A 25,133-nucleotide genomic window follows, 5' to 3' on the forward strand; every position below is an offset into this window, starting at 1 on the left:
GTTTCCCTGGCTGGAGTGCAGTGGTGCAATCCCAGCTTCCACCTCCTGGGTTCCAGTGATTCTCCCATGTCAGCCTCCTGAGTAGCTGGGACTGCAGGAAGGCATCACCATGCCTGGATAATATGTATTTTTAAGTTTTTTGCAGAGACAGGGTTTCACTAAGTGGAGATGTTGGATTTGCACCCAAGCTGGTGGCAGAGATGCAATGCGGAAGTCATGTTCCTGGAGATGGTATTTAGGGCCATGTCCCAGACAGGAGGAGAACAGGCTTGGCCACTGATGGGCTTTGCCATTGGGTGAGCCCGGGTCCAACTCCCGTTTTCCTCCTTGGGAGCCTCACAAATGCCAGTTTGTGGAGGTCATTTCTGAAGTGGTTCATTTCTCCAGAAAAGGCTTCCCTGCTCTTCCTGCCTAGGCTGAGCGCACCCGTCACTGGAGGAAGAGGAGGCAGGAGGAGGAGAGGAGGTGCTGGTGATAGCCTCCAGCCCCTGCCTCGCCTGGTCCACGCCTACAGTGTTTGCTTAGCTCTGCAGGGTGGGGTCAGCCTACGTGAGAAATTCGAAAACTCTCCAACATTTCAAACATCAGCAGAGACAGAATTCCTGTGACAGCAGCTGGCAGGCACAGAGTAGCAGATGTCCCTTTGGTGGGGCGTGGGCCAGCACATGGTCTCCAAGGGTCCGAGGCCCACTGCTCCTGACCCTGTCTGAGAGGTCCCTGTCATTTCCTACCCGTTTTGCTAACAAAAGCTGTCTGAGAAGAAGGGGGAGGGCAGAAGGCACTGCCCCTGCCACTGGGCAGCCTCATCCCAGCCCTTGGCACTCCACAGTGCCAGGGAGGTCCCACCTGTGCCCCCTTAAGGAGAGGCTGATAGAGGGCTCATCTCCACGGGGAGAGTGAGTCCTGGACTCTGTGGCCCTGAGATAGTCACTTGCTCACCCAAATGAAGCCCTGCCTTTGGGAGATTACTGTCTTTGGAGTGTGGGGCACGAGGGTGGATGAAATCACTCAGCCAGAGGATGGAGAGGCTGCTAGTGAGATACAGGCCCCACCCTCCCCGAGCTTTAGGGGTGAAGGAAGGCAGGAGCTCAAAGGCATAGGGAGTTGAGACATGGAGGAGAAGGGAGTTCGGGAGTTCAGGAGTCCAGGCCCCTCCCTCTCTCCCTGCCTCCTCCTGGGCCCAGTGGAGACAGGAGCCTGGAGCCTGGTTTGCGTCTTCTCTCTTCTGTGGGAGGTGAGGGAAGGCCCTGGTCTCTAGGCTGAGCCAGTTTCAGGATCCTGTGTCTGCTGTCCCAGCTCTGCCCCCTCCTGCTATGAACATGGCAGGAGGCCTTCTGCAGACTGGCGCCCTGTCCCTGGGCTCACCTCTCATGTGAGAGATGGAAGAGGTACAGACCTGGCCAGGCGCTGGTCACTGCAGTATGCAGGGGGACTGGGAGGTGTCCACTGGGATGTGGACACCTTCCTGGAAGAAGTCACAGCTGAGTGTGTCTTTAGAAAGAAAAGCAGGAGTCAGCTAGGAAAGTTAGGCGATGGACTTGGGGAGGGGAGAGGGAAGACGAGGGGTCGGGGCCAATAGAGAAGATGAAGAGCAGAAGGGGACAAAGAGAACACAGCACTGAGGACCTGCAAGCACAGCGCCTCGGCTGACGTTTGAGGTGGGAGAGAGGAGGTCAGGACTTGGGGGCCCTGTGAGGAGGGCAGAGTTGCAGGTGGGCCTCCTGCTCGAACTGATGGGGTGTGGCCCTTGGTGTCTGTGAGTTGGGGTGGACTTGATGATGAGTCATAGATTGAGGGAGACATAGGAATAAAGGACTTCTGGGTTTCTGGCTCATGCAGCTGGCTGGCTCTCATTGCTTTTGAGAGAAATGTGAGCTGGAGAGGGATTAGGAAGTAATCATGATGGCTACAGCTGTGGGGTCGGCTCTGTTTAGCGATGGTGGACTTGGACTGTGGTGCTGGGATCCCCTTTCCTGTACCTTACAGCCGCGGGGCCTTGGACAACTTTCTCCATTTCTTTGTGCCTCTGTTTCCTCATCTTAACACAAGGAGAACAATTTTTGCTGTCCTCACAGTTACGGTGTGGAGTCAATGTACATGTGAACTGCTCAGAACAGCACAGGGCAGAGGAAGCGCTCTGTCAGTGTGAGCTCAGGCCATGGAGTTGGGCAGGGCGTGAGGTGGAGCCCATCTCCAGAAAGTTCAGCTGCTGAAGGCAGGTCCGAGGGCTTGCAAACACCCGCTTTCAAGGAATGGTGGGAGGGGGATGAGCCGCAGAATGGTGGGGAGATAGGAGGAAAGCCACTGGAGGAGGCAGGGCCACAGGCCACGGGCCCTGCAACACAGGGAATGCAGCTGGCATGTGGGTGGCCGGTGGCTGCTGGCATTGGTATGGAAGGTGCCAGTGCCTTGTCAGGGCGGAGGGCGACTAGATATCAAGGTGAGGAGAAATATAGCCACAAGACTAAAGGAGGTGTTGAGGATTCGAGAAACTGAGGTGGGCTGGCCTGGGAGCCACATGTGCTTGGACCAGCTCCTTCTCTTCCTCCCAGGGTTGAGGTTGTGCAGAGATTTGTGATGCATCAACAACTGAACTGCTGACCACATGTGCCACATGACACCACGTGTAGGCATGTTATTACCTGGGTGCCTGATGAACTGGTAGGTTTTATTGATTGTCACATGTATCAGGTTCTTCAGAGAAACAGGACTGGCAGGAGGTGGGTAGGTCCAGTCTACAGGGTGGGCTGGCAGCTGGAGACCCCGGGAGACAGCTAATGTTCCAGTTCAAAGGCCATAGGGCTTCATTCTGTTTGGGCCCTCAGCTGATTGGATAAGGCCTGTGCACAGGAAGGAGGGGGATCTACTTTCCTGATTAAGATGCTGATGCCCTTGCAGAAACACCCAGAACAATTTTTTTTTTTTGGCGTAATCTTGGCTCACTGCAACCTCCACTTCCTGGGCTCAAACGATTCTCCTACCTCAGCCTCCTGATAGTTGGGATTACAGGCATGCGCCAGCACACCCAGCTAAAAATGTTTGTATTTTTAGTAGAGACGGGGTTTCCCCATGTTGCCCAGGCTGGTCTTGAACTCCTGACCTCAGGTGATCTGCCCGCCTCGGCCTTCCAGTGCTGGGATTACCGGCGTGAGCCACCACACCCAGCTCAGAACAGTGTTTCACCAAATATCTGCGCTCCCCATAGCTCAGTCAAGTTGACACATAAAATTAACCATCACAACACATTCACTGGTGTTGCAGTAAATCTGGAAGCATAAACGTGGGGCGTGTTGTCAGGCGCACACCTCCAGTGGCCACATCTTCCTGACCTGACAGAGGGAAAGACACGTTGCCTATTGAAACCGCACTCTGGCAAGGCTCCAGCGTGCTGCTCTGTGGGTGATATACAGGGCCTGGGTTCCAGAGCACATGCCAGCTGCCCTGCAGTGACAGGCATAAAGGTCGGATGGGGACAGGAGCACAAGACCAGGATGGGGTGAGACAGGAAAGATATTTGGGCGTCTCCATGAATATGTTAGTCTCGGATGTCTCTGAAGCTGGAGTTGATGGTGACCTTTCCTTTTAGACTTGAAATTCAGGCTTCAGTGACTTCAGGCCCATATTTTGTATGTTATACATTAACAGAATGCTCCTGGAAGGAGAGACCCGAGTCACAGGGGTCTGTGAAGTGCATGCTTAGTTAGCGAGTAGCTGAAAAACATTAATTAAAAACCAGCATACCTAACTTATTGCTGGTGGAGAGTATTTAAAATCTTTCTAAGACTGAGGGAAAACAGCATGGTAAAGGGGTTCAGCAGGAACTTACCTGGCAACCCCACATTCTCCCCCGCCCTGTGGATGTGATCCTGGCCAAAGGGCAGGGCGGTTTGAGTCTCACTTACTGATTTTAGAAATACAGTACTTTTCATCACCTTTTCTGTTAGGATAGGACAATTTGTGAATTAAACTTTTCTTAACCTAGTATTTTAGCATCCCATTTGCAACTTGTACATTGTATGTACGGTAGGTTCTTATTTTTTGTAAAAATACAAAAATTAGCTTAGAAAGTCATTAGATTTTCTCAGATACGTGTTCTCACAACTGATACTGGTGAGTTTCTGTGTGTCAGTGAATCAGTTTGTGTACCAAGACCTTTTCATACAATACCTCATGTGATTCTTAAAACAACCCAATGTGTTAGATACACTGTTATTACTGAAGAGGGAACGAAGGCCGTGAGAACCCATATGGAATTTGAATTCACAGCTATCTGATTCTTCCAGAGTGTACTTTATCCCTCTCTACTCCCACTGATGTTATGAAACTGCTGAAAACAAGAATTACATCCTAGAAGGGAATTTTGCATATACGTCTTCTTCATGAAGAGCTACAGGACAGGGCTTCTGAGTTTTTTTAGGTTAGCTTAGTGTCATTGTCTGTTGGTGACTGAAGGAAGCTACTTCGCGCAGCCCCCATGCGTGCAAGGCCCCTGAGTACATCTGATAGAACCCTTTCTGGTGCATATGGGTGCATGTTGCTGTCATCAGCCCCCTGCCCGGGGTGAGGGTAGTTCCTAGAGCTACCGGGATGAAATGCAGAGCTCCCAACCTGGAGGAGTGCATGGTCCAGTGGAGGGGACAGGGCAGTGACCAAGGACAGTGGGCTGTGCAGTAGCTGACCCAGGAAGAGGGGCCTCAGCCAGGGCAGTGGGTGGACGGGCAGCCTCCTGGAGGAGCTGTGCTGGAGTAGATGGAGGCTGAGGGCACAGACAGGCAGGAGGTGGCCAGGGATGTCATTGCAGGCACAAGGGACATCGTGTCCAAAGACATGGAGGTGTAGGAGGGAGGACACCTGAGGGGGCTTGAGCCTGGCATGGGGTGTGCCGCCCTGGCTGGGTGTGAAGGGGCCTTGCACACCTGACGCAAGACAGCCACCTAATTGTGAGGCCAGGTCTAGTGGGAGAGGCTGGCCACAGGGTCACCTGCCCTGCTGCTAGGACGCACAGGCATGTTCGAGCCCCATGGCCTTCCCTGTAACACACCCACAAAGAAAGTCATCAGAGAAACTGAGATAATAAATATGAATAAAAACAGAAAACAGTTAATATTTTAAAAGATTATGAAGGCTGGGTGTAGTGGCTCACGTCTTAATCCCAGCACTTTGGGAGGCCGAGGCGGGAGGATCACTTGAGGCCAGGAGTTTGAGACCAATCTTGGCAATATAGTGAGACCTCACCTCTACAAAATAAAAATAAAAATGATCCGGGCGTGGTGGCGCATGTTTGTAGTTGCAGCTACTGGGGAGGCTGAGGCGGGAGGATTGCTTGAGTTCAGGAGGTCAAGACTATAGTGAGCCAAGATTGCGCTACTGCACTCCAGTTGGGGCAACAGAGAGAGACCCTGTCTCAAGAGAAAAATAACAACAGAGCATAACACAGCACAGCATCCGGCCTCTGAATCCACTCTTCCCTCTGTAACCTATGACTCGGCCCTGTTTTCCTGGCAGACACACCCAGATTGCAGCAGACATTCTCCAAGCTGCCCCGAGGGCCCTCAGCACCTGCCTCCTCCACACACGCAGCTGTGTATGTTTTGAATGTGGAAAACTGAGTGCATAAATACCAGTGAGCTTAGATAAGGCGACACACGAGTACATATTAAAAAGTCCTCTAGGCCGGGCGCCGTGGCTCAAGCTTGTAATCCCAGCACTTTGGGAGGCCGAGGCGGGCGGATCACGAGGTCAGGAGATCGAGACCATCTTGGCTAACATGGTGAAACCCCGTCTCTACTAAAATACAAAAAATTAGCCGGGCGGGGTGGCGGGCGCCTGTAGTCCCAGCTAGTCGGAGGCTGAGGCGGGAGAATGGCGGGAACCCGGGAGGCGGAGCTTGCAGTGAGCCGAGATCGCGCCACTGTACTCCAGCCTGGGCGACACAGCCAGACTCCGTCTAAAAAAAAAAAAAGTCCTCTAATATTTAGTTAACTGTGAGCTCAGTGTGTAGCAGCCAAGGACTCTATGCATTCACTTAGCAGGTGTTCCTGGAGACCCCCATGAGGCAGTCCCCCATACAGGGTGCACCATGGCCTTTTGGAGGTGGACAGAGACAGAGGGGCAGGGTTCCTTACCCAGGCTGGTTGAACAGACACATGGGGTGATAAGTGCTGTGGCTGCCAGTTGGTGGCCTGTGTAAGTGCTGTAGTCACAGTCGGGTGAGTGCCCCTCTCTGCCCGCAGAAGCTGGAGACTCCTCATGTGGAAGGTGATGTTTGAACTGAGTCATAAAGGACGAGGACAGTGGGCTGGCTGAGGCCAGCAGTGCCGGTTCCAGCAGGAGACCCCAGGGTTAATGATTCCATGTGGCAGGGCCATGGCCTTCTCAGAGCTCAGAGGGGAGGAGAGGGGAGCTGAGAAAGGAGTTGGGAAAGGCCCGCAGCTGCTGGGCTGATAGTTTGGTTTCTTCACAGAGGCCAGTAACAGGAGCAGGGGAAGTCTAGTTAGTAAGAGGTATGGGGTGGGGCGGTCTGCTCCACGAAGTCACCCAGGGACCCCGCTTTGTCCTCCCTTGTTGCTCTGATGTGTTCTCTTCCTGCACGGGCAGCACCACAACTACTTGGTAGCCTGTGGCCAGGCGCAACGGGACACGAGGAAGTGCAAGGCAGTGTCCTTTTGAGGATGTGACTCGGAAGTTGCAGGTCTTGCTTCCAGTCCCATCCTCTGGGGCAGAACTTGGTGCTGAGGCCGCACATATCTGCACGGGAGGCATGGCATGCAGATTGCGAGGCGGCTCTGTGCTTGCTCCAACTTGGGGGTTCTGTTCCAAAAGGAAGAAGGGGAGACTGGACGTTTGGGGTCCGATGGTCTCTGCTGCAAGGGCAAATCTGGAAGCTTTTGTATGCTTTATCCGCATAGTGACAGGGCTTTATCCGCATAGTGACAGGGCGCCACCAAGTGCTCTGCTGCGGAGACGCATGGTCACCGTGAGTGTTTCAGGAAGTGCGCCTGGCTGTGCCAGGAGAGAGGGTCTGGGTGCAGGAAGCAGATCTGGTCTAGCCGCAGGAGGTGGGACTGGTGGATGAAGGCACTGGGTCTTTTTTTTTTTTTTTTTTTTTTTTTTTTTTTTTTTTTGAGACGGAGTCTCGCTGTGTCGCCCAGGCTGGAGTGCAGTGGCCGGATCTCAGCTCACTGCAAGCTCCTCCTCCCGAGTTTATGCCATCCTCCTGCCTCAGCCTCCCGAGTAGCTGGGTCTACAGGCGCCCGCCACCTCGCCCGGCTAGTTTTTTTTGTATTTTTTAGTAGAGACGGGGTTTCCCCGTATTAGCCAGGATGGTCTCGATCTCCTGACCTCATGATCCGCCCGTCTCGGCCTCCCAAAGTGCTGGGATTACAGGCTGGAGCCACCGCGCCTGGCCGGTACTGGGTCTTTTCAACAGGGCAACTAGAAAAACAGCCAGACAGAAGGACCTGGGTGGTCAGCACTCACATAGACGCTAGTGTTGCAGTTTGGAAAAATGTTGCAGTCTATTAAAGCAGCCCAATGTGTATTTTATTCATTCTTTCAAAGAACTCTGTGTAACTGCTGTGTGTGTATCTGCGGAATGCCATGGAGCATTCCTGATGCTCGGGGTACAGAAGGGAAGCAGAAAGAACTCTGCCCTGGCGCGCTCCTGCCTGGGAGAGACGGTCAACAACCAAACTGACAGGAAGGACGGTTTCAGATGGGATACGGTTTCAGATGGGATAGGGTAAGTTGTAGAAGGATCAGAAAACAGGAAGTCCCCGGGGCAGAAACAGATTTGGTTAGGATCGGTGAGAAAGCCCCAGAGCGCAGCAGGAAAGCAACGTGGGGCTCACCTGTCAGGTGAGCTGTGAAGGGCTGGCCCTGGGATTTGGGGTGTGTTCTGTGAGCAGCGGGAAGCCATTGGATCATCTTCTGCAGTAAAGTGATGAGATGTAATTGGTGTCTGAAAATTCCCCTTCCAGCTGCTGCATAGAGGCAGCAAGGGTGGACGGTGGGAATACCATCCACGCTTGCAGGTAGCTTTGCGGCTGCTCCCCATGTGGGGATGCCACAAGTATGAAGTCAAGCCGCTGTCTTCTCAGGTGGTGGTCCTGGGTGGGGAGGTCCTGGACTCACCGGGGGTACTGGTTCAAAACCCACCCCCACCTGCCCACCCCGCCTGCGGAGATGGAACATTCTGGTCTCCTAGTTGGCCCTCTTCATGTGGGGGTTTGAGAACCTGCTCTAGCTCCATGCTACTCAAGTGAGCACCCCTACATCAGGGTCACCATAGAGCTTGCCAGAAAAGCAGCTCTCAGACCCCAATCAGACCTGTGCAGCACAGTCTGCCCTTCCTCGAGATCCCAGAGGCACTGCTGCCATATCTTCTCTGGGGCTGTGTCCCCTGGTTAGGGCGCCTTTCTCACCCCAGCTCTATGTACACACTCCCCACAACCCCACACCACACCAACACACACACACAGCCAGAAATCCATACACACCCAGAGATAACACACAGAGACACACACACCCTGCATCTTCCCACATCACACTGATACATACACACCAGAGATGTAGAAGACACACCCTGCCATCCTTCCCATACCACACTTTATACACACACACCAGAGATGTAGCAGACACACCCTGATCTCTCACACCACATCTGATACATTACACCACCAGAGATGTAGAGACACACCTGCCATTCCCTCACACCCACGACGATACAATTACACACCAGAGATGTAGAGACACACCCTGATCCTCTCACACCACACTGATACATACACACCAGAGCAGTGTAGAGACACACCCTGCATCCTCTCACACCACACTGATACATACTACACCAGAGAGGTAGAGACACTACCCTGCACTAACCCTCTCCACACCACACTGATACATACAACACCAGATGATGTAAGAGATCACACCACTGCATCCTCCCCACACCACACTGATACATACCACACCAGAGATGTAGAACACACCCTGCACCTCTCACACCACAGCACCACACACACACACCCAGGATACCACACGGAAGACCACACACCCGACTCCCCCCATACCAACTTCATGAACCACACATAGTACACAACAGAGACACACACATGTCCGGTATCACCGTGGCCACACATGAGACAAACTTTGTGCCGAAGGCCTGTCTGGCCAGCTCGGGGTTGAGGGTCCTGGACCGTGGGCAGGTGCCACGGGAGCCACATGTGAGGAGTGTGAGGTTCACAGACAAGGCCTGTGGAACTTGATTTCTTGAGAGTGCTGTGTGCAAATTGGTGGTTTGAGAAAACTGACCTGGCGGCAATGAGCAGGAACTGGCAAATCCTGGCCAGAGGCAGGGCCTGGGTGGTGGGAGCTGAAGGGTGTCATAGGAATATGAAGTCCTGGAGTATTAGGCTACCCAGTGGACATGACTGTGTGGACGCTGTATGCTGTTTTTTTGGTATGACCTATCACATTCTGAATTTTCTATATCTGTTATTTTTGCAACCAAGATTAAAACAAAAACTGCCTCGGCTCAGTATGGGATGGGCCAGCTCTGGGATGCAGGCAGTGAGAAGAGCAGGCGGCCCCCTGTGGCCCCGCGGGGAGGAGCATGTGGAAGGCTGAGTTTCGGGGGCTCCTGCCTGTTCTGTAGAATTCCCCATGTGCTTCCTCTGGCAGCAGAGCGCCTGGCATTAGCAGGTTCTTGGTATGTGCTTATCAGAAGACATGATGGATGTCACGTCTGGGTACCTGGCCAATTGATGGTCCTTTTGAGAGAAATACAGGATTTTGGGATGTAGCTGGTTTTGGAAGAAGGCTCTCTAAGTTCGTTTTTAGGTGCCCTGACTTTGTCATCATGATGAGGGAGACACCAAGTTGTTGAGACAGACAGAAATGGGCAAGAGCTGGGCGCCGTGGCTTACGCCTGTCATCCCAGCACGCTTGGAGGCAGAGGTGGGAGGATCTCTTGAGCCCAGGAGTTTGAGACCTTCCTGGCTAACATAGCAAGACCCTGTCTCTTAAAAAAATAAAAAGTTAGCTGGGTGCAGTACCACATGTCTGTAGTCCTAGCTACTGGGGAGGCTGAGGTGGGAGGATCACTTGAGCCGTGGGGTTTGAGGTTGCTGTGAGCTGCGATTGTGACACCACACTTCGGCCTGGGTGACAGAGAGAGACCTGGTCTCTAAAATAAAACAAAACAAACAAAAAGGAGAAGAAAGGCCTGGACTGACCAGAACGGGTCCCTCTGGAGTTGTCCAGGGACTAATTAGCCACTCTTTATCCCTTCCTGTGGGTTTTCCTGGGGTTCTTGGGGCCATCCCAGTCCTTGCTCCTGTGTTTAGCTGTGGTGGGTTTGGACCAGTGTGTTGGCAGCTTGCACAGCTGTGGAGCCTGTGTTGAAGCTCAGCCCTGTGCATCCTTGCATGAACTCGGAGACAGCGGATGCTGCTCCAGCCGCGAGCAGCCGTGAGAGCTGGTCATGGTTCCTGAAACACAGTTTAGCTCTCCCGGGTCTCTCAGTGGGAACATTTACATTCAGATTCGAGGGCATGTCCCATCTCATGGGATAAAGTGAATTAGGGAAAATAAGCTTTTACTTTACACTGAAATCTCCTAAATTTGAATTCATGGGATTATACGGGACACAGGTGTGTAACATGATCTTGTTTTGGGCAGTTCTTACAGAGGAAGTTTCATGCTCTTTTCAAAACCCCTGTGTTTTACTCAGAGAGAAATTGTTTCACAGGTAGGACAAAATCATTTCAAATCATTTCAAGTAATGGAGAAATAATTATTCTTGTAAAGAATAATGGTGGAGTCATTAGGGCTCACTGGAAGCCCAGAGAGCCTAGGCTGTGATATTAGCTCTGAGGTCAGTGATGTCAGAAGTCAGTGACCCACAGAGCCACACCCGCTGCCCCCTCCCCGTGGCAGGCTGAATGCAGAGGGGACTCAAACGAGTCGAGAATTCCTTTGCCTGGGAGGAGGATGTTTGCATGTTTAACCCAAATCCTGTATTTTTATTTCAGATCATCAGAAAAGCCCTGACTGAGGAAAAACGTGTCTCAACGAAAACATCAGCCGCAGATCTTGTGACAGAAACGGATCACCTTGTGGAAGATTTAATTATTTCTGAGTTGCGAGAAAGGTTTCCTTCACACAGGTAGGTGTACTCCTCTGGGAACACCCCCAGTAGCCCTGACCACACTCATAGAGAACGCAGGGTCCGCCGGGGTCGGGGGCTCTGCCATGTGTTAGAGAACGCAGGGTCCGCCGGGGTCAGGGGCTCCGCCATGTGTTGGAGAACGCAGGGTCCGCCGGGGTCGGGGGCTCTGCCATGTGTTAGAGAATGCAGGGTCCGCCGGGGTCGGGGGCTCTGCCATGTGTTGATGTGGCCAGACATGAAGCCCTAAGCCATGCAGCCTAACCTGCAATTTGTCCGTTACTTTGTAAGCAAACTCAACAACCATCATGTCAATGCATCCTCTTATGAATATCGAAGCAGCTCTTTTTGCAACACATGCTCAGGAAAAGCTCCTTGCACCCCTGTACCAAACCATTTGTTATTTCTGGAAGGACCCACTAGAAGTGTGACCCACCCTAAGAAGCCTGGAGTGGTGATGTCCCCTGGTGGCCTGTGGTTGCCCAGCTTCCCGGGCAACTTTCCCAGGAGGATGGGATGCCGAGTGGCACTGGCAGCCGCCTGGGGTCCCCGGCCCACCACCAGTGCTTAGTGATGCACGCCCCCTCCCCCAGGCTAGAGGGCACAGCGGGAGTGGCTACCATAGCTGGGCCCCAGAGCTGTCCCCACAGGAGGCTTGTATGAGCACCTCTTAACCTTTTTGGGGTCACCCTTTGAGTATTTGATGCTAGCTATTAATCTTTTGTTCAGAAAAATTAAAATATTTACACAGCATTTTGCATAGCGTTTCAAAGGAGCCATGAAACCCAGATTGAAACATCTTCTTTAAGTCTGGGGGGTTCTGAGGCCCCTCCCTCACCTCTGGAGTTCTGCAGTGTAGATGTTGAAGACCAGTACCTTGGATCCAAGGGATCTTTTTTCTTCGTTATGTAGAATCTCTTAAAGATGTTTTTTTTTTTTTTTTTTTTTTTTTTTTTGAAGACGGATCTCGCTCTGTCGCCCGGGCTGGAGTGCAAGTGGCCGAGATCTCAGCTCACTGCAAGCTCCGCCTCCCGGGTTTACGCCATTCCTCCTGCCTCAGCCTCCCGAGTAGCTGGGACCTACAGGCGCCCGCCACCTCGCCCGGCTAGTTTTTTTGTATTTTTAGTAGAGACAGGGTTTCACCGTGTTAGCCAGGATGGTCTCATCTCCGACCCTCAGTGACCACCCGTCTCGGCCTCCCAAAAGTGCGGGATTACAGGCTTGAAGCCACCGCGTGTTTGTGATTTTTAAAAAGCCTTTTAAAACCTAATTTTAGGGTGGCTCACACCTGTAATCCCAGCACTTTGGGATGCTGAGGCGGGCAGATCACGAGGTCAGGAGTTTGAGACCAGCCTGAACAACATGATGAAACCTTGTCCCTACTAAGAATATAAATACTAGCCGGTTGTGGTGGCGTGGGCCTGTAGTCCCAGCTACTCGGGAGGCTGAGGCAGAAGAATTGCTTGAACCTGGGAGGCGGAGGTTGCAGTGAGCCGAGATCACACCACTGCAATCCAGCCTGTGTGACAGAGCAAGACTCTGTCTTGAAAAATAAATAAATAAACCTAATTTTAATCAAAGGGCAATATCAAAAGAATTTATCATGGATTCTTTGAGAGGAAACGTGCTGCAGTAATGAGCTGGCTGTTTCCAGGTCCTTCATTAACCATATTGGCCTGGAGGTATCTGTGGTGATGATCCGTGTGGCCGTGGCAGGGGAGGGCTGGCTCATCTGTGTGGGGTCTGGTAACGGCTTGGAGGAGATGCAGGACCAGGCACAGTGAAGTTATTGGGGCTGTGATGTGTTTCAGTCAGGTCACTTGGACAAACCGCACTCTGAGATTGCATGCAACCCACTGTTGTGTTAACGTGTGCAGTCGGTTCTATTTGTAAAAGGTAAATTTAGATACTCGCTGTTGTGTACACAAGGTAAAAGTTAATGTATTATGGGGTGAGCACAGGTACCTCCCTCCACCCTTGCAGCCTGAGGGTTGCCAGAGACTGCCAGGCTCCAGAGCTCCTTTGGAAAACCATGACCCAGAGCAGGGGATTATGGGTAGGGTGAGGCAGGCTCACCTGGGAGCGTGCCCGGGGCGGACACCAGCCTCCATCTCTGAAAAGGCCCCCTGGTAGGGTCTGACCCACACACCTGTCCAGGAATCAGGGATTGAAAGCTGGGGTTCCCAGACTCCAGCCCACAAGCCAGTGGACTCTGGCCGCACCACGGTCAGCCCCAGTCTGTGTGTCACCTCCCTCTTCCCCAGCTCTGAGGGTGAATGTGCGGACATGGTGAAAGCGGCTGTTTTCTTCTCTGCTCGGTGTGCCTCAAAAATTGAGATCAAATGAAGTTGTTTTTCAGCATATTTATGTGAAGTGAGTGTTTTGCCAATGACTAAGATTAAAAGAAAGTAAATCTTGGGGATTTAATTGTATTTTAGATAGTAGAAAAATTGATAAATTTGTGATGAGAGAAAATTGTATACATATTATAAAACAGGACATTGTGTTTTTTTCCTGCTTTCAAAGTATGTAAATATATCCCTTAAACAATATATTTAATACGAAGTTGTTTCTCATCCTGCCTTAGGAAAGACTTTTATTCTAAGCTTTTCTCTTTCCTTGACTTTAGTCTTTCATGAAATGATATTAAAGATAGACTTAAGATAGACATTTTTTTTTTGAGACGGAGTCTTGCTCTGTCACCCGGGCTGGAGTGCAGTGGCCGGATCTCAGCTCACTGCAAGCTCCGCCTCCCGGGTTCCCGCCATTCTCCTGCCTCAGCCTCCCGAGTAGCTGGGACTACAGGCTCCCGCCACCTCGCCCGGCTAGTTTTTTGTATTTTTTAGTAGAGACGGGGTTTCACCGTGTTAGCCAGGATGGTCTCGATCTCCTGACCTCGTGATCCGCCCGTCTCGGCCTCCCAAAGTGCTGGGATGACAGGCTTGAGCCACCGCGCCCGGTCAGATAGACATTTTTTAAAAAACCTGATACAGGCTCCCCAGTTTTATTATTTTATATCACTCATCCATGAAATCCAAAGGTTTGGTCCTTGACCTGGAAAACAGGTGTAGACTGAATCAAAGAATGGTAAGGTTTAAACTTGCTTCTGGTGGGGTGCAGTGGCTCATGCCCGTAATGCTAGCACTTCGGGAGGCCAAGGTCAGAGGATTGCTTGAGCCCAGGAGTTTGAGACCAGCCTGGGCAACTTGGTGAATCTCCATCCCTACAAAAAAATAATTAGCTGGGCATGCTGGTGCATGCTTATGTTCCCAGCTACTTGGGAGGCTGAGGCGGGAGGCTCGCTTGAGTCCTGGAGGTCGAGCTGTGATGCTGCCACTGCAGTCTAGCCTGGGTGACAGAGCAAGACCTTGTCTTAAAAGATAAATGTAGATTAAAATGAACCCTTGCAGACTGTTGGTGAGAATGTAAACTGGTGCAGCCACTATGAGAAATCCCACTGCACTGCAGCCTGGGCAACAGAGTGAGACCCTGTCTCAAAACAAAAAAATAGGCCGGGCGTGGTGGCTGACGCCTGCAGTCCCTGCACTTTGGGAGGCCGAGGCGGGTGAATCACCTGAGGTCAGGCATTTGAGACCAGCCTGGCCAACATGATGAAACCCCATCTCTACTAAAAATACAGAAAATTAACTGGGCGTGGTAGCGTGTGCCTGTAATCCCAGCTACTCAGGAAGCTGAGGCAGGAGAATCGATTGAACCTGGGAGGTGGAGGTTGCAGTGAACTGAGATCCCACCATTCGCTCCAGCCTGGGGAACAAGAGCAAAACTCTGTCTAAAAATAAATAAATAAATAAACAAACTTGCTTCTGTCACTGGCCCTAGCAGCTTAGGCAAATCTTATCACTTAGGGCCTCAAACTCCTCACCTGTGAACGAGGGACCTGACCATGGTCATCCTTGAGGTCCCAGCACTGAACTCATAACATGACAAAAAGCAAATCAGGGCTGGGCACAGAGACTCATTCCTGTAATCCCAGCACTTTCGGAGGCCGAGGTGGGTGGGTAGCTTGAGATCAGGAGTTCAAGACCAGCTTGGCCAATATGGTGAAACCCTATCTCTACTAAAAATATGAAAAATTAGCTGGGCATGGTGGCGCATGCCTGTAGTCCCAGGTACTTGGGAGGCTTAGGCAGGAGAATCGCTTGAACCTGGGAAGCGGAGGTTGCAGTGAGCCGAGATTGCACTCCTGCTTGGGCATCTCAGTGAGACTCCATCTCACAAATAAAAATAAAAATAAAAAAGCAAACTAGCACGCTAAGGCCGAGCTTTTATAGGTTGGGTCTTTGGAGCCTGCTGTTGGCCTTGGCCACGTTAGCTGTCTCCTGCCATGCCCTGGCTTTGTGGGATGCCTGAACCTGTTTTCAGATGATGTTTTTGAGTGAGATACAAGTGTAGCTACTTGGAAAAGATTCAGTAGCTTCCCTGAACTATAGTGATAGAAACCCTGCCCTTGTTCCTTCTGCGGAGCAGCCTGCTGGAGCTTCTCTGGGTTGGCCTGGGCCCAGAGATGAGGCCGGCAGCTCAAGGGTCTAGTATTTTTAGCTGTCTTCCCAGCCCTGCTCCAGAGCTGCTATGTAACCTGCTGCCCTGCAGTGCCCGTCACAGAGCAGTGTCTGTTGAATGCGTGAGTCAAGCAAAACATCAAACAGAGTCCCTGACATGGGAAAAACTTGCTCCAGCCACCACCAGCTGGACACTGACATCCAGCTGCTTTCCCACTGGGCAGTGGCTTGTGAAGATGGGGACAGAGCATCATAAACCATCTCCTTTGTGGGCTGCAGGGATGAGCCTGACCTTCTTGCCACAGACTAAACAGACTAAGTAGCCAAAAAAAAAAAAAAAAAAAAAAAGGAGGCTTAAAGGCACTTGGCTGTCAACATTATAAGGAGGGTTTGTTAAAACTATTTTTTTTTTTTTAGAAGAAAAGTGGTTCAGTTATGCAGTAGGATATAATATTCTATAATAAACTTGTTACCAAACTTTTGGCCTTAACCCAGTTGCTATTTTCCTCTTGTCTATTGGATAGGGATATGGAATGTTCTTTTTTTCCCTAAGTTTAGTCATGTGCATTGTTTTTTATCCTAGTTATATATATATATATATATATTTTTTCTTTTTTGAGATGGAATCTTGCTCTGTAGCCCAGGCTGGAGTGCAGTGGTGCAATCTCGGCTCACTGCAACCTCCGCCTCCCGGGTTCAAGCGATTCTCCTGTCTCACTCTCCCAAGTATCTGGGATTACAGGCATGCACCACTATGTCCGGGTAATTTTCATATTTTTAGTAGAGATAGGGTTTCACCATGTTGGCCAGGCTGGTCTTGAACTTCTGACCTCAAGTGATCCACCCACCTCGGCCTCCCAGAGTGCTGGAATTACAGGCACGACCCACCATGCCCAGCCTATATGGTGGATTTTATGTAGATGTTCCAGTGGCTTTTAGGAAAGTCTTTATGATTTCATACATCCGTCCACAGTCACGTCTGCAGAGCAGACTCTCTCCGCTCCCTCTGCAGAGAGCTGTAGAATATTCTGTTTCACTGGTATTTGCTTCCTACATGAGTAAAATCAGGTTTAAGTGAATAAAAATTGTACATCTCTTCCCATGTACCAGGGAAGTATTTGTGGTGCCTGCAAAGACCAAGCACAGTTCATGCCTCTGCTGGCTTTCACACTGCTGCAGCCAGGCAGTACAGAAGCCCTGCTCCCTGCTGCCCACAAGCATGAGGCAGGTGGGAAGGGGGATGCGTGCCACCTTGCAGGCGGGCAGGCAGCCTCATGGGCAGAGTTGTACACAAGGTGGGTGATGAGGAAGACAGCTGTAAAGTATGAGTGATCAGCTGCTGAAAAACATCCGGTGCTCAATGTGGGTGCTTAGAGTTATTCTCATAAAAAATGTGAGGCAGTTAGTCAGGTGTGGTGATGCCTGTGGTCCCAGCTGCTCAGGAGGCTGAGGCAGGAGGATTGCTTGAGCCCAGTGGTTTGTGGCTTCAGTAAGCCATTATTGTGCCACTGCAATCCAGCCTGGCTGACAGAGCGAGACCGTGTCTCCAAGAAAAAAAAAAAAGATTTCTATAAGTACTTGCTGGGTTACACTAAATGAACCTAAAAACAAATAGATAAATAATGAAGGTTACACAGAGCGGAAGCTTTGTTAACAGATTAACTTACATAATAGTTGCTGCTGGGAAAACAAGCTGGTGACTTCCTTAAAGAGTGTCCCACACACACGTCTGGCAAATGAACAGACATAGCTCTTGCTCCCGAGCATCCTGGGAGGCACGTGGGCATGCTGTGTGGGTGGTCTGGGTGCTGCAGCCTGAGCTGTCACGGGTGTGGGGTGCCAGTGCATGCAGACCCACACTGCCTCCTCCTTCAGGGCTCACTGGCGGTCTTCTTTGCACTGCTTCAGTTTCCTACTTGAAGTCAAGTTTGAAAAGGAGAAGGAAGAATTGCACATTCCTCCTCAGTTTCTTAGAAACTTACCTTTGTGCGTGAGTCATTTCTAGTCCCTCTGGACCTGAGTCATGTCTGTTCACTGCTTTGCCAACCTTGTGCCCAGTTGAAGCTTTTGCAGTTGCTCCTTGTATGTGTGTTTTCAGGGTGTGGAGTGTTTTGTTTAAAAACGTCATTGCAAGCCATTGCAGAAGAGGAAAGTCACGTAGCTACAGAAGACGTGGAAAACAGATTTAGTGCCTGAAATTTCTAGGAAAATGGGCAGTGCTGACAGCACTCATGGTCACGCCCTAAGTGGAATCATCATCTGTGTGTCACCTGCATGCTGCTGTGGTCAGGAGACAGGCTCCCCACCCCCTGCGCCACCTGCCATTGTGGCTTCTACCTACCATTTGTTCCTCTAGACCTGTTTGGGGAGCACCAGTTCCTAAGCAGGGGCTCTGGCTGGTGGGCCTGTGTATCACCTGACCCTGAAGCATGTGGACAACTGATAGTGGAGAGGCAGTTCCTGAAAGGAGCAAGGCATGCAGTGTAGATGAAGAACCAGAAACCTGGGTTCATCGCATCTCATCTGCCTTGCCTGGCCAGGCTGAAAGCTCCAGGGGCAGACTGAGCCTGCCCGGGCTCTCCAGGAACAGCTGAGGATTGCTTGCGTGTCTTGCTCAGTGCCCCTAGCTTGACCTGACCTGGTCTTCTTGGCTCAGAAGCCCCTACTCATTTGTGGGTTTCTCTAGGGGGCTAGGGAGGAGGTGGCATGTGTGCCACCTGAGATGATGCATGTGTGCACTTGTCATATCCCAGGGGCGTATTTCTAGATAATTTATCAGCAAAATGGAGGGGCTGGATGACTCTGCATCCCATACATGAACTTCATAACCGAGCAATGGAAGGATGGTCCCAGAGTGGATGGGAACCAGGTTACAGTGTGTGCGGCAGCTCCTGTGCATAGAAAAGTGACATCAGGTCGGGCGCGGTGGCTCACACCTGCAATCCCAGCACTTTGGGAGGCTGAGGTGGGCGTATCACCAGGTCAGGAGTTCAGGACCAGCCTGGCCAACATGGTGAAACCCCGTCTCCACTAAAGATACAAAAAATTAGTCAGGTGTGTGGTGCACGCCTGTAGTCCCAGCTACTCGTGAGGCTGAGGCAGGAGAATCACTTGAACCCAGGAGGCGGAGGTTGCAGTGAGCTGAGATCACGCCATTGCACTCCAGCCTGGGCGACAGGGCGAGACTCTGTCTCAAAAAAGAGTGACATGGAACACCATGAGATGCCTGCTGTTGTCTCGCAGCATCACGGAGGGAGGACAGCACTGCCAGTGGCTCTGTCTGTTGCTGCAGGGGTGGCCCCCGTCTGCTGTGTCCACAGTGGTAGCCGCTCACCCACATGACTGCCAAGCCCTTGAAAGGTGGCTCATGAGACTGAGGAACTGAGGTCTTTGTTTAATTCAAATGTAAGCAGCCATAGGGGGTGACTGGCTACTGTAAGGGGCTGAGCAGTCACAGAGATTTCATTTCAGTCTTTCCATTCACACCAACATCTCGTCAGTCTTCTTTTTTTTTTTTTCTGAGATGGAGTCTCGCTCCTGTCCGCCCCAGGCTGGAGTGCAGTGGGTCTGGATCTCAGCTCACTGCAAGCCCGCTCCCGGTTTACGCATTCTCCTGCCCCAGCCCTCGCCGAGTAGCCTGGGAACTTACAGGCGCACCGCCACTCGCCCGGCTAGTCTTTTTGTATTTTCTTTTTCTTTTTTTTTTTTTGAGACCGGAGTCTCGCTGCTGTCCCCCCAGGCTGGAAGTGCGTTGGCTGGATTTCCAGCTCACTGCAATAAGCCTTCTGCCTCCCGGTTTACTGCCATTCTCCTGCCTCAAGCCTCCGAGTAGCTGGGAACTAAGGCGCTGCCACTCGCCCCCGCAGTGTTTTGGTATTTATGTTTAGTAGAGACGGGGTTCCTCGTATTAGCCAGGATGGTCCGATCTCTCCTGAGACCTCGTGATCCGCCTGTCCTCGCGCTCCACAAATTACAGGCTTGAGCCACCGCGCCCGGCCCATCTCGTCAGTCTTATCCAAAATTTTAGACCACATGGTTCCTGGTTCGTGCAGGGAAAGTGGCTTCCAGGAGGCTGATGACCATGATGGATAACGCACCAACCACCAGGACATGGGGCATTTCTTTTTTTTTTTTTTGGAGATGGAGTCTCACCCTTGTCGCCCAGGCTGGAGTGCAGTGGTGTGATCTTGGCTCACTGTATCCCTCTCCTCCTGGGTTCAAGTGATTCTCCTGCCTCAGACTCCTGAGCAGCTGGGATTATAGGTGTGTGCCACCACCGCCAGCTAATTTTTGTGTTTTTACTTATTTTTCGTTGTTTTTTTTGAGACGGAGTCTCGCTCTCCTAGGCTGGACTGCAGTAGTGTGATCTCAGCTCACTGCAACGTTAGGCTCACTGCAACCTCTGCCTCCCCGGTTCAAGCAGTTCTCCTCTCTCAATCTCAAGTAGCTGGGATTACAGGTGCACGCCGCCACACCCAGCTGATTTTTGTGTTTTTAGTAGAGACGGGGTTTCACCATGCTGGCCAGGCTGGTCTCCAACTCCTGACCTCAGGTGATCTGCCCGCCTCGGCCTCCCACAGTGCTGGGATTACGGGCGGGAGCCACCGTGCCCGGCTTGCTTTTCAGTCATTTTTTTTTCTTATTTTCTGCAGGTCTCCTTTTTCTCTAGTGCATGTGTGAACCTGGCACAGGAACCGGATAGAAAACGTCTCAGCAAGGCCACAGTCATGCACAGAACCCATGTTTGCTCAGTGCCTGCCCAAGGCCCCACCCTTAGTGAACTTGGGACAGTCCGAAAGTGTGCGAAGCACTGCCCTGAATGCTTTAGATCTGGTTTTTTCTTTGATCCTGAGAATGCCTTTGGAAGGTATAAGCAGTGGCCAGCTCCACAGGGACCAGCCTGCAGAAGGTGGACTGTGAACACACCTGACCGCAGGCACCTTCCCTGTGTGTGTGGGCCTGCGTGTGTGGGGGGGGGGGAGCGTGCAGGAGAAAGGGTGACAGTCCATGGGGCCGAGAGTGCCTTCCCTTGTTTTTGGCCTGAACAGGGGGTGCTGGGAGGTACCGTTTGTGGAGGTAGAGGCAAGTAGAGAAAACCAGGAGTTCCCTTCTGTGCAGGTGAATCTTGAGAGGACATTGTCTCGGTCAGGTTCCTAGCAGGACAGATGCATACTCAAGAGTCCTTGTTTGCAGAGGGACTCATTACAAAGGAGGGGCCAGCCCAGGGCTTGCTGCAGAGTGCAGGAGCAGGCAGCCCATGTCCCTCTAGCAGGAGTGTGTCAAGGAGGCCACATGGAGGAGTGCAGCCTACACAGGGCACATGGGGCCGGGGTGGGCAGGGAGTGTCCCAGCCTCTCTCCTTCCTGCAGCCCCACCCTTGCTTACTCCCAGAGGGAAGCTGGATTTGTGACTGGCCAATGTAGCAAGACCCCATCTCTACAAAAATAAAAATATTAGCTGAATGTGTTGGTATGTGTGTAGTCCCAGCTGCTTGGGAGAACAAAGCAGGAGGGTTGCTTGAATCCAGGAGTTGGAGGCTGCACGAGCTATGACGCAACCACTGCACTCCAGCCTGGGCAACACATCAAGACCCTCTGTCTTAAGAAACTATGAAAAAACCAGAGAAGTCAGAGAGCAGGGCAGGAAGGGCACCTTTGGGAAATGACCCAGCTGCGGGGGGGGGGGTCTCTGTTTGTCACCTGTGTCTGCAGTTCTGGTGAGCCAGGCTGGGTGCAGACGTAGGAGGTCTCAGCCGCAAGTGACATTTAACCCCTTGGTGCCCAGGTATCAGCACCGACTGGGAGAATCAAAGTCAGAGTCCTGGGCCACCTTGCTTGGTCATCTCTCAGCCTCCTCCCCTCCAGACTGAAGTTAAAGCCGAGTTTAGTTTTGCTGCCGAAGATTTGTTTTCTAGTGTTCTTCGCGCTTGCGTTTCTCTGCCTGGCCTGCTGGAATCTGTGATACTCTTTCCGAACGCCAGGACTGAGGTGCCGCTCTGTGTTCTAAACCCTGCTGAGTAGGTTGCCTGGCAGGCGGGTCAAAAAGCACATGGTTGTTTAAAGACTCTGCCTCTGTTTGACCCAGAGAAGCCATAATGGCATCTGTTTGCTGTGCCACCTTTTTCTTTAACGGGACTGGAAGCAATTTGCGGCCCGTTGTTCTGTGTCCTTGGTGCATTTCCTCAGGCTGGGTTCCTCCACTGCAGGTTCATTGCAGAAGAGGCCGCGGCTTCTGGGGCCAAGTGTGTGCTCACCCACAGCCCGACCTGGATCATCGACCCCATTGACGGTACCTGCAATTTTGTGCACAGGTAAGCTGGGCAGGGATCGTCTCCGTGGCAGGGCTTCACACGTCCTCTTCCGTGAGATTTTGTCTTCTCAAAAGCAGCATTTTTTAAAGGCAGGAATATATAAACAAACCTATAGTAGGCTCATAGTCTCATTAGAAAGATGATCAGATCTTGATATTTTTAAAATAAGATTATCCATTTGTGAGAGGCTCTTGGAGTATGTAAGGAAATCTGCACTTGTTTAAAACCAGTTTGTTACGTTAAAATGTTGCGTTGCATTTAACAAGGACCCCTTCGAGGAGTCTGACTCCCCTCACACCCCACCCCCACTGGAGAAAAAGGTGAGGTTGGGATACAAAGCCTGTGCTGCCCCACAGTGGCCGGAGCCCGAGGTGTAGAGTGTGGCCTGTGACAGGTGAGATTTGAGAGCCACTTCCTGTATGAGAGCAAACGTCTTGGTTACAAAAAGCAGGAGGTTTGGGGAGGTCAGGGGGGCCCATGTGGGAGGTGAAGGGAATGCAGCTTCGGGGATGGGGTAGTGACAGGGATGTGAAGGTGACAGGGACACGACCACAGGTGTTCTCTGACGGGCGGGTGATGGTGCTGCACTGCCTGTCTACACGCACAGGTGGCTGGGGACCTGGGGCACAGAGCACGACGTGGCTTTCACAGAGGGTAGTTCTCCAGCTCTGGAGAACCCTGGAGAGATTCCCCTTCCATGGGCGGGCGGCTCGCGGCTCCTGCGCTCACAGTGCACGCCAGCACACTGGGCTGCACGCGCTGAGCAGGAAGGTGAGCAGAGCCTGGTGTGGGCTCCTTTATGATCTGCCTCTGATGGCACATTTATATGTAAAACATGAAGTCATTCCATGCTAAGCACGGCCTTTAGAATTCTAGGTGAGTTGCCTCGAGAATTCAGTTGTGCCTACACAAGGTGACCCTTCTGAGGCAGTGGAGTCGTGGCATCTGGTGCCAGCAAATGTGTCATCAATCTCTCCTCTCATTTCAACGAAAGCATGATCCTTCCCAGGGCTCTCCTCCCAGAGTATGTCACTGAGTGGAGCCTCATTGCTTCTGCCTGCTTGTGGTTCCAGGGTGCTCATCATGGTGACACGGCAGGTGAAGCCCTGTCACATGGTGAAGGCCACACGTCTATCCAAGGGTCTTCAGTGGCTCTAGAGACATAGCTTCCAGTGCTTTCCTGTCTGTGCCCCTGGGGGGATCCTGGGACTGGGGAGGTGACTGGGAAAAGAGTAGCAGTTTCAGAACAGACTCCAGAGCTGATTCTGACAGTTCCTGAACCCCACGCTACAGCTGTGGTGGTCATTGTGGTCTGAAGACATCCGAAAGCCACCAGCAGCTGCCACTCAGATGGCACCTGTTCACCCCTGTGCCCACCAGTGCTGGGCCACAGCAGTGGGAGAAAGCTCTCCTGGGCATGGGAACAAGTGTGAGGCCTGGCACATGGTGCATCTGCCCTGGAAGCTAGCGGCTCATCCCAGGGTCCCGCACACCCCGGCAGTCAGAGTTGCGTTTGTGTACAATTGGTTTTGCATTTTTCCTGTCAGTTTGTAGTACGCAGCCTTTCCTGCCTGTTTTTAAGCTCCAATGATCTGCCTCTAAAGGATTATTTTGAAGATATTGAGCAGCAATAGCCTAATCACAAAACTGCAGGCAAACTGATCATGAAAACTGTCTGCAGCCATGGCTGTCCCTGCAGCTGGCTACTGGGCACTCAGGCAGGGACAGGGATGCTAGCAGTGCCACAAGGTGGGCTGTGACTCAGAACTGGCCCCCATGGGGAGGCTGTGGTGCCTTCCGGGACCACCTTCCTGGCACCCCACCTGGGACTGGATCTGGCCTTTGGGGAGGGCTCTGCTGGCCCTTTAGATCTGGAGAACCAGAAAACAGATGATTGAGATCCTTTCTAGTTGGGCATCAGAGGGTTGTTGAGTTACGTCAGTCTTATGTGACTTTCACAGTGCTGTTTTCTTTCAAGGTTAACTGTCTTACAACATGGTCAGTTTATTCTGTTTGTCTTGGAAGCAGTCAGTGAAACTGTGGGAAGTAGTTTTTAAACCACCAGCACACCCAGAGTGTAGGAAGGTCCTTCAGAGCCTGTGGGCAGTGACACGGCGCACAGACTCCCGAGCGCTGCCGCTCTTCTTCCAGAAAGTAAACCTTTCTATTTTCCTTTGCAGATTCCCGACTGTGGCGGTTAGCATTGGATTTGCTGTTCGACAAGAGGTGCGGGTGTGGCCTGGGTCCCCAGGGCCTCTCCCTGGGCTCCCTCTGGCCATCCTTCCTTTCTGGCTTCAGCCTCTGTGCGCCTGGTTTGCTGTTTGCCCTGTGCCTTAATCATGACTGGCAAATCCAAGCCTGTGGGTTTCAAATCCGAGAAAATAAACAAGTCCAGACTGGCTTTGGGGTGTGCAGGGTGGGGCTCTGTGGCTGTCCCCTGTGGAGGGCTGGCCTCATGTTACCCGGGGTCTATTTGTGACACTGCTGTGGAAGCCCAAGTCCTAAGTGAACGGTCCAAGTGCATCTCCAGCTGACCCCTAGAGCGTGTGATCTCACAAACTAAAAGGAGCACTTATTTTTGGAGAACATCCTCAATCCCAATATTCTAATAATTCTTTCTTATCTTCCTCTGGTGATTAGCATGAGAACGTAGCTCTTTCATGGTTCCCATAGGCCTTCTGAACTACACAGTGTTGTGGGACCTGCATGGAAGGCGTGGGGCTGAGGTTTTAACCTTAGGAAGTAATTCAAGCAGCAGCACTGAGAAGAGCCTTAATTTCTACGTAATTGAAACAGTTTTATTTAAAAGGACTGAGTGCTGTGTTTCCCAAAGCAGCCCTGCTTCAGAAGCAGCATTTGTGCAGCTTCACCTCAGTCTCAGCGCAGACTCCCTGGCAGGGGAGCTGAGAGAAGTACTTAAGTTGAAGTATTTAAAGTTAAGTACTAAAGTATCTCAAAGTACTTAAGCTGAAGATACGAATTGTGTTTTTTTTTTTGTTTTTTTTTGTTTTTTTTTTGAGACGGAGTCTTGCTCTGTCGCCCAGGCTGGAGTGCAGTGGCCAGATCTCCACTCACTGCAAGCTCCGCCTCCCAGGTTCACACCATTCTCCTGCCTCAGCCTCCCATGTAGCTGGGA

The 25,133-nt window shown here is 51.7% G+C and overlaps 1 protein-coding gene across 2 annotated transcripts in view; it reads left to right on the plus strand.

Annotated features, from left to right (window-relative positions):
• Positions 1-1,096: 1,096 nt before the first annotated feature.
• The window catches only part of IMPA2 (inositol monophosphatase 2), a 43,040-nt gene continuing 19,003 nt past the window's right edge, over positions 1,097-25,133 (plus strand). Inside the window, exons 1-4 of one of the 2 annotated variants that reach the window (XM_017868807.1) lie at positions 1,097-1,234; positions 11,034-11,167; positions 21,893-21,997; positions 24,178-24,223. In XM_017868807.1, the coding sequence (XP_017724296.1) occupies positions 1,112-1,234; positions 11,034-11,167; positions 21,893-21,997; positions 24,178-24,223 (408 nt within the window). In that variant the 5' untranslated portion in view covers positions 1,097-1,111. Of the gene's footprint in view, positions 1,235-7,699; positions 7,742-11,033; positions 11,168-21,892; positions 21,998-24,177; positions 24,224-25,133 lie in introns of those variants that run through there. The other variant, XM_017868808.1, reaches the window with a different exon arrangement.

The sequence above is a fragment of the Rhinopithecus bieti genome, unplaced genomic scaffold (genome assembly GCF_001698545.2).
Source record: "Rhinopithecus bieti isolate Rb0 unplaced genomic scaffold, ASM169854v2 scaffold_4654, whole genome shotgun sequence".
Classification (NCBI taxonomy): Eukaryota; Metazoa; Chordata; class Mammalia; order Primates; family Cercopithecidae; genus Rhinopithecus; species Rhinopithecus bieti.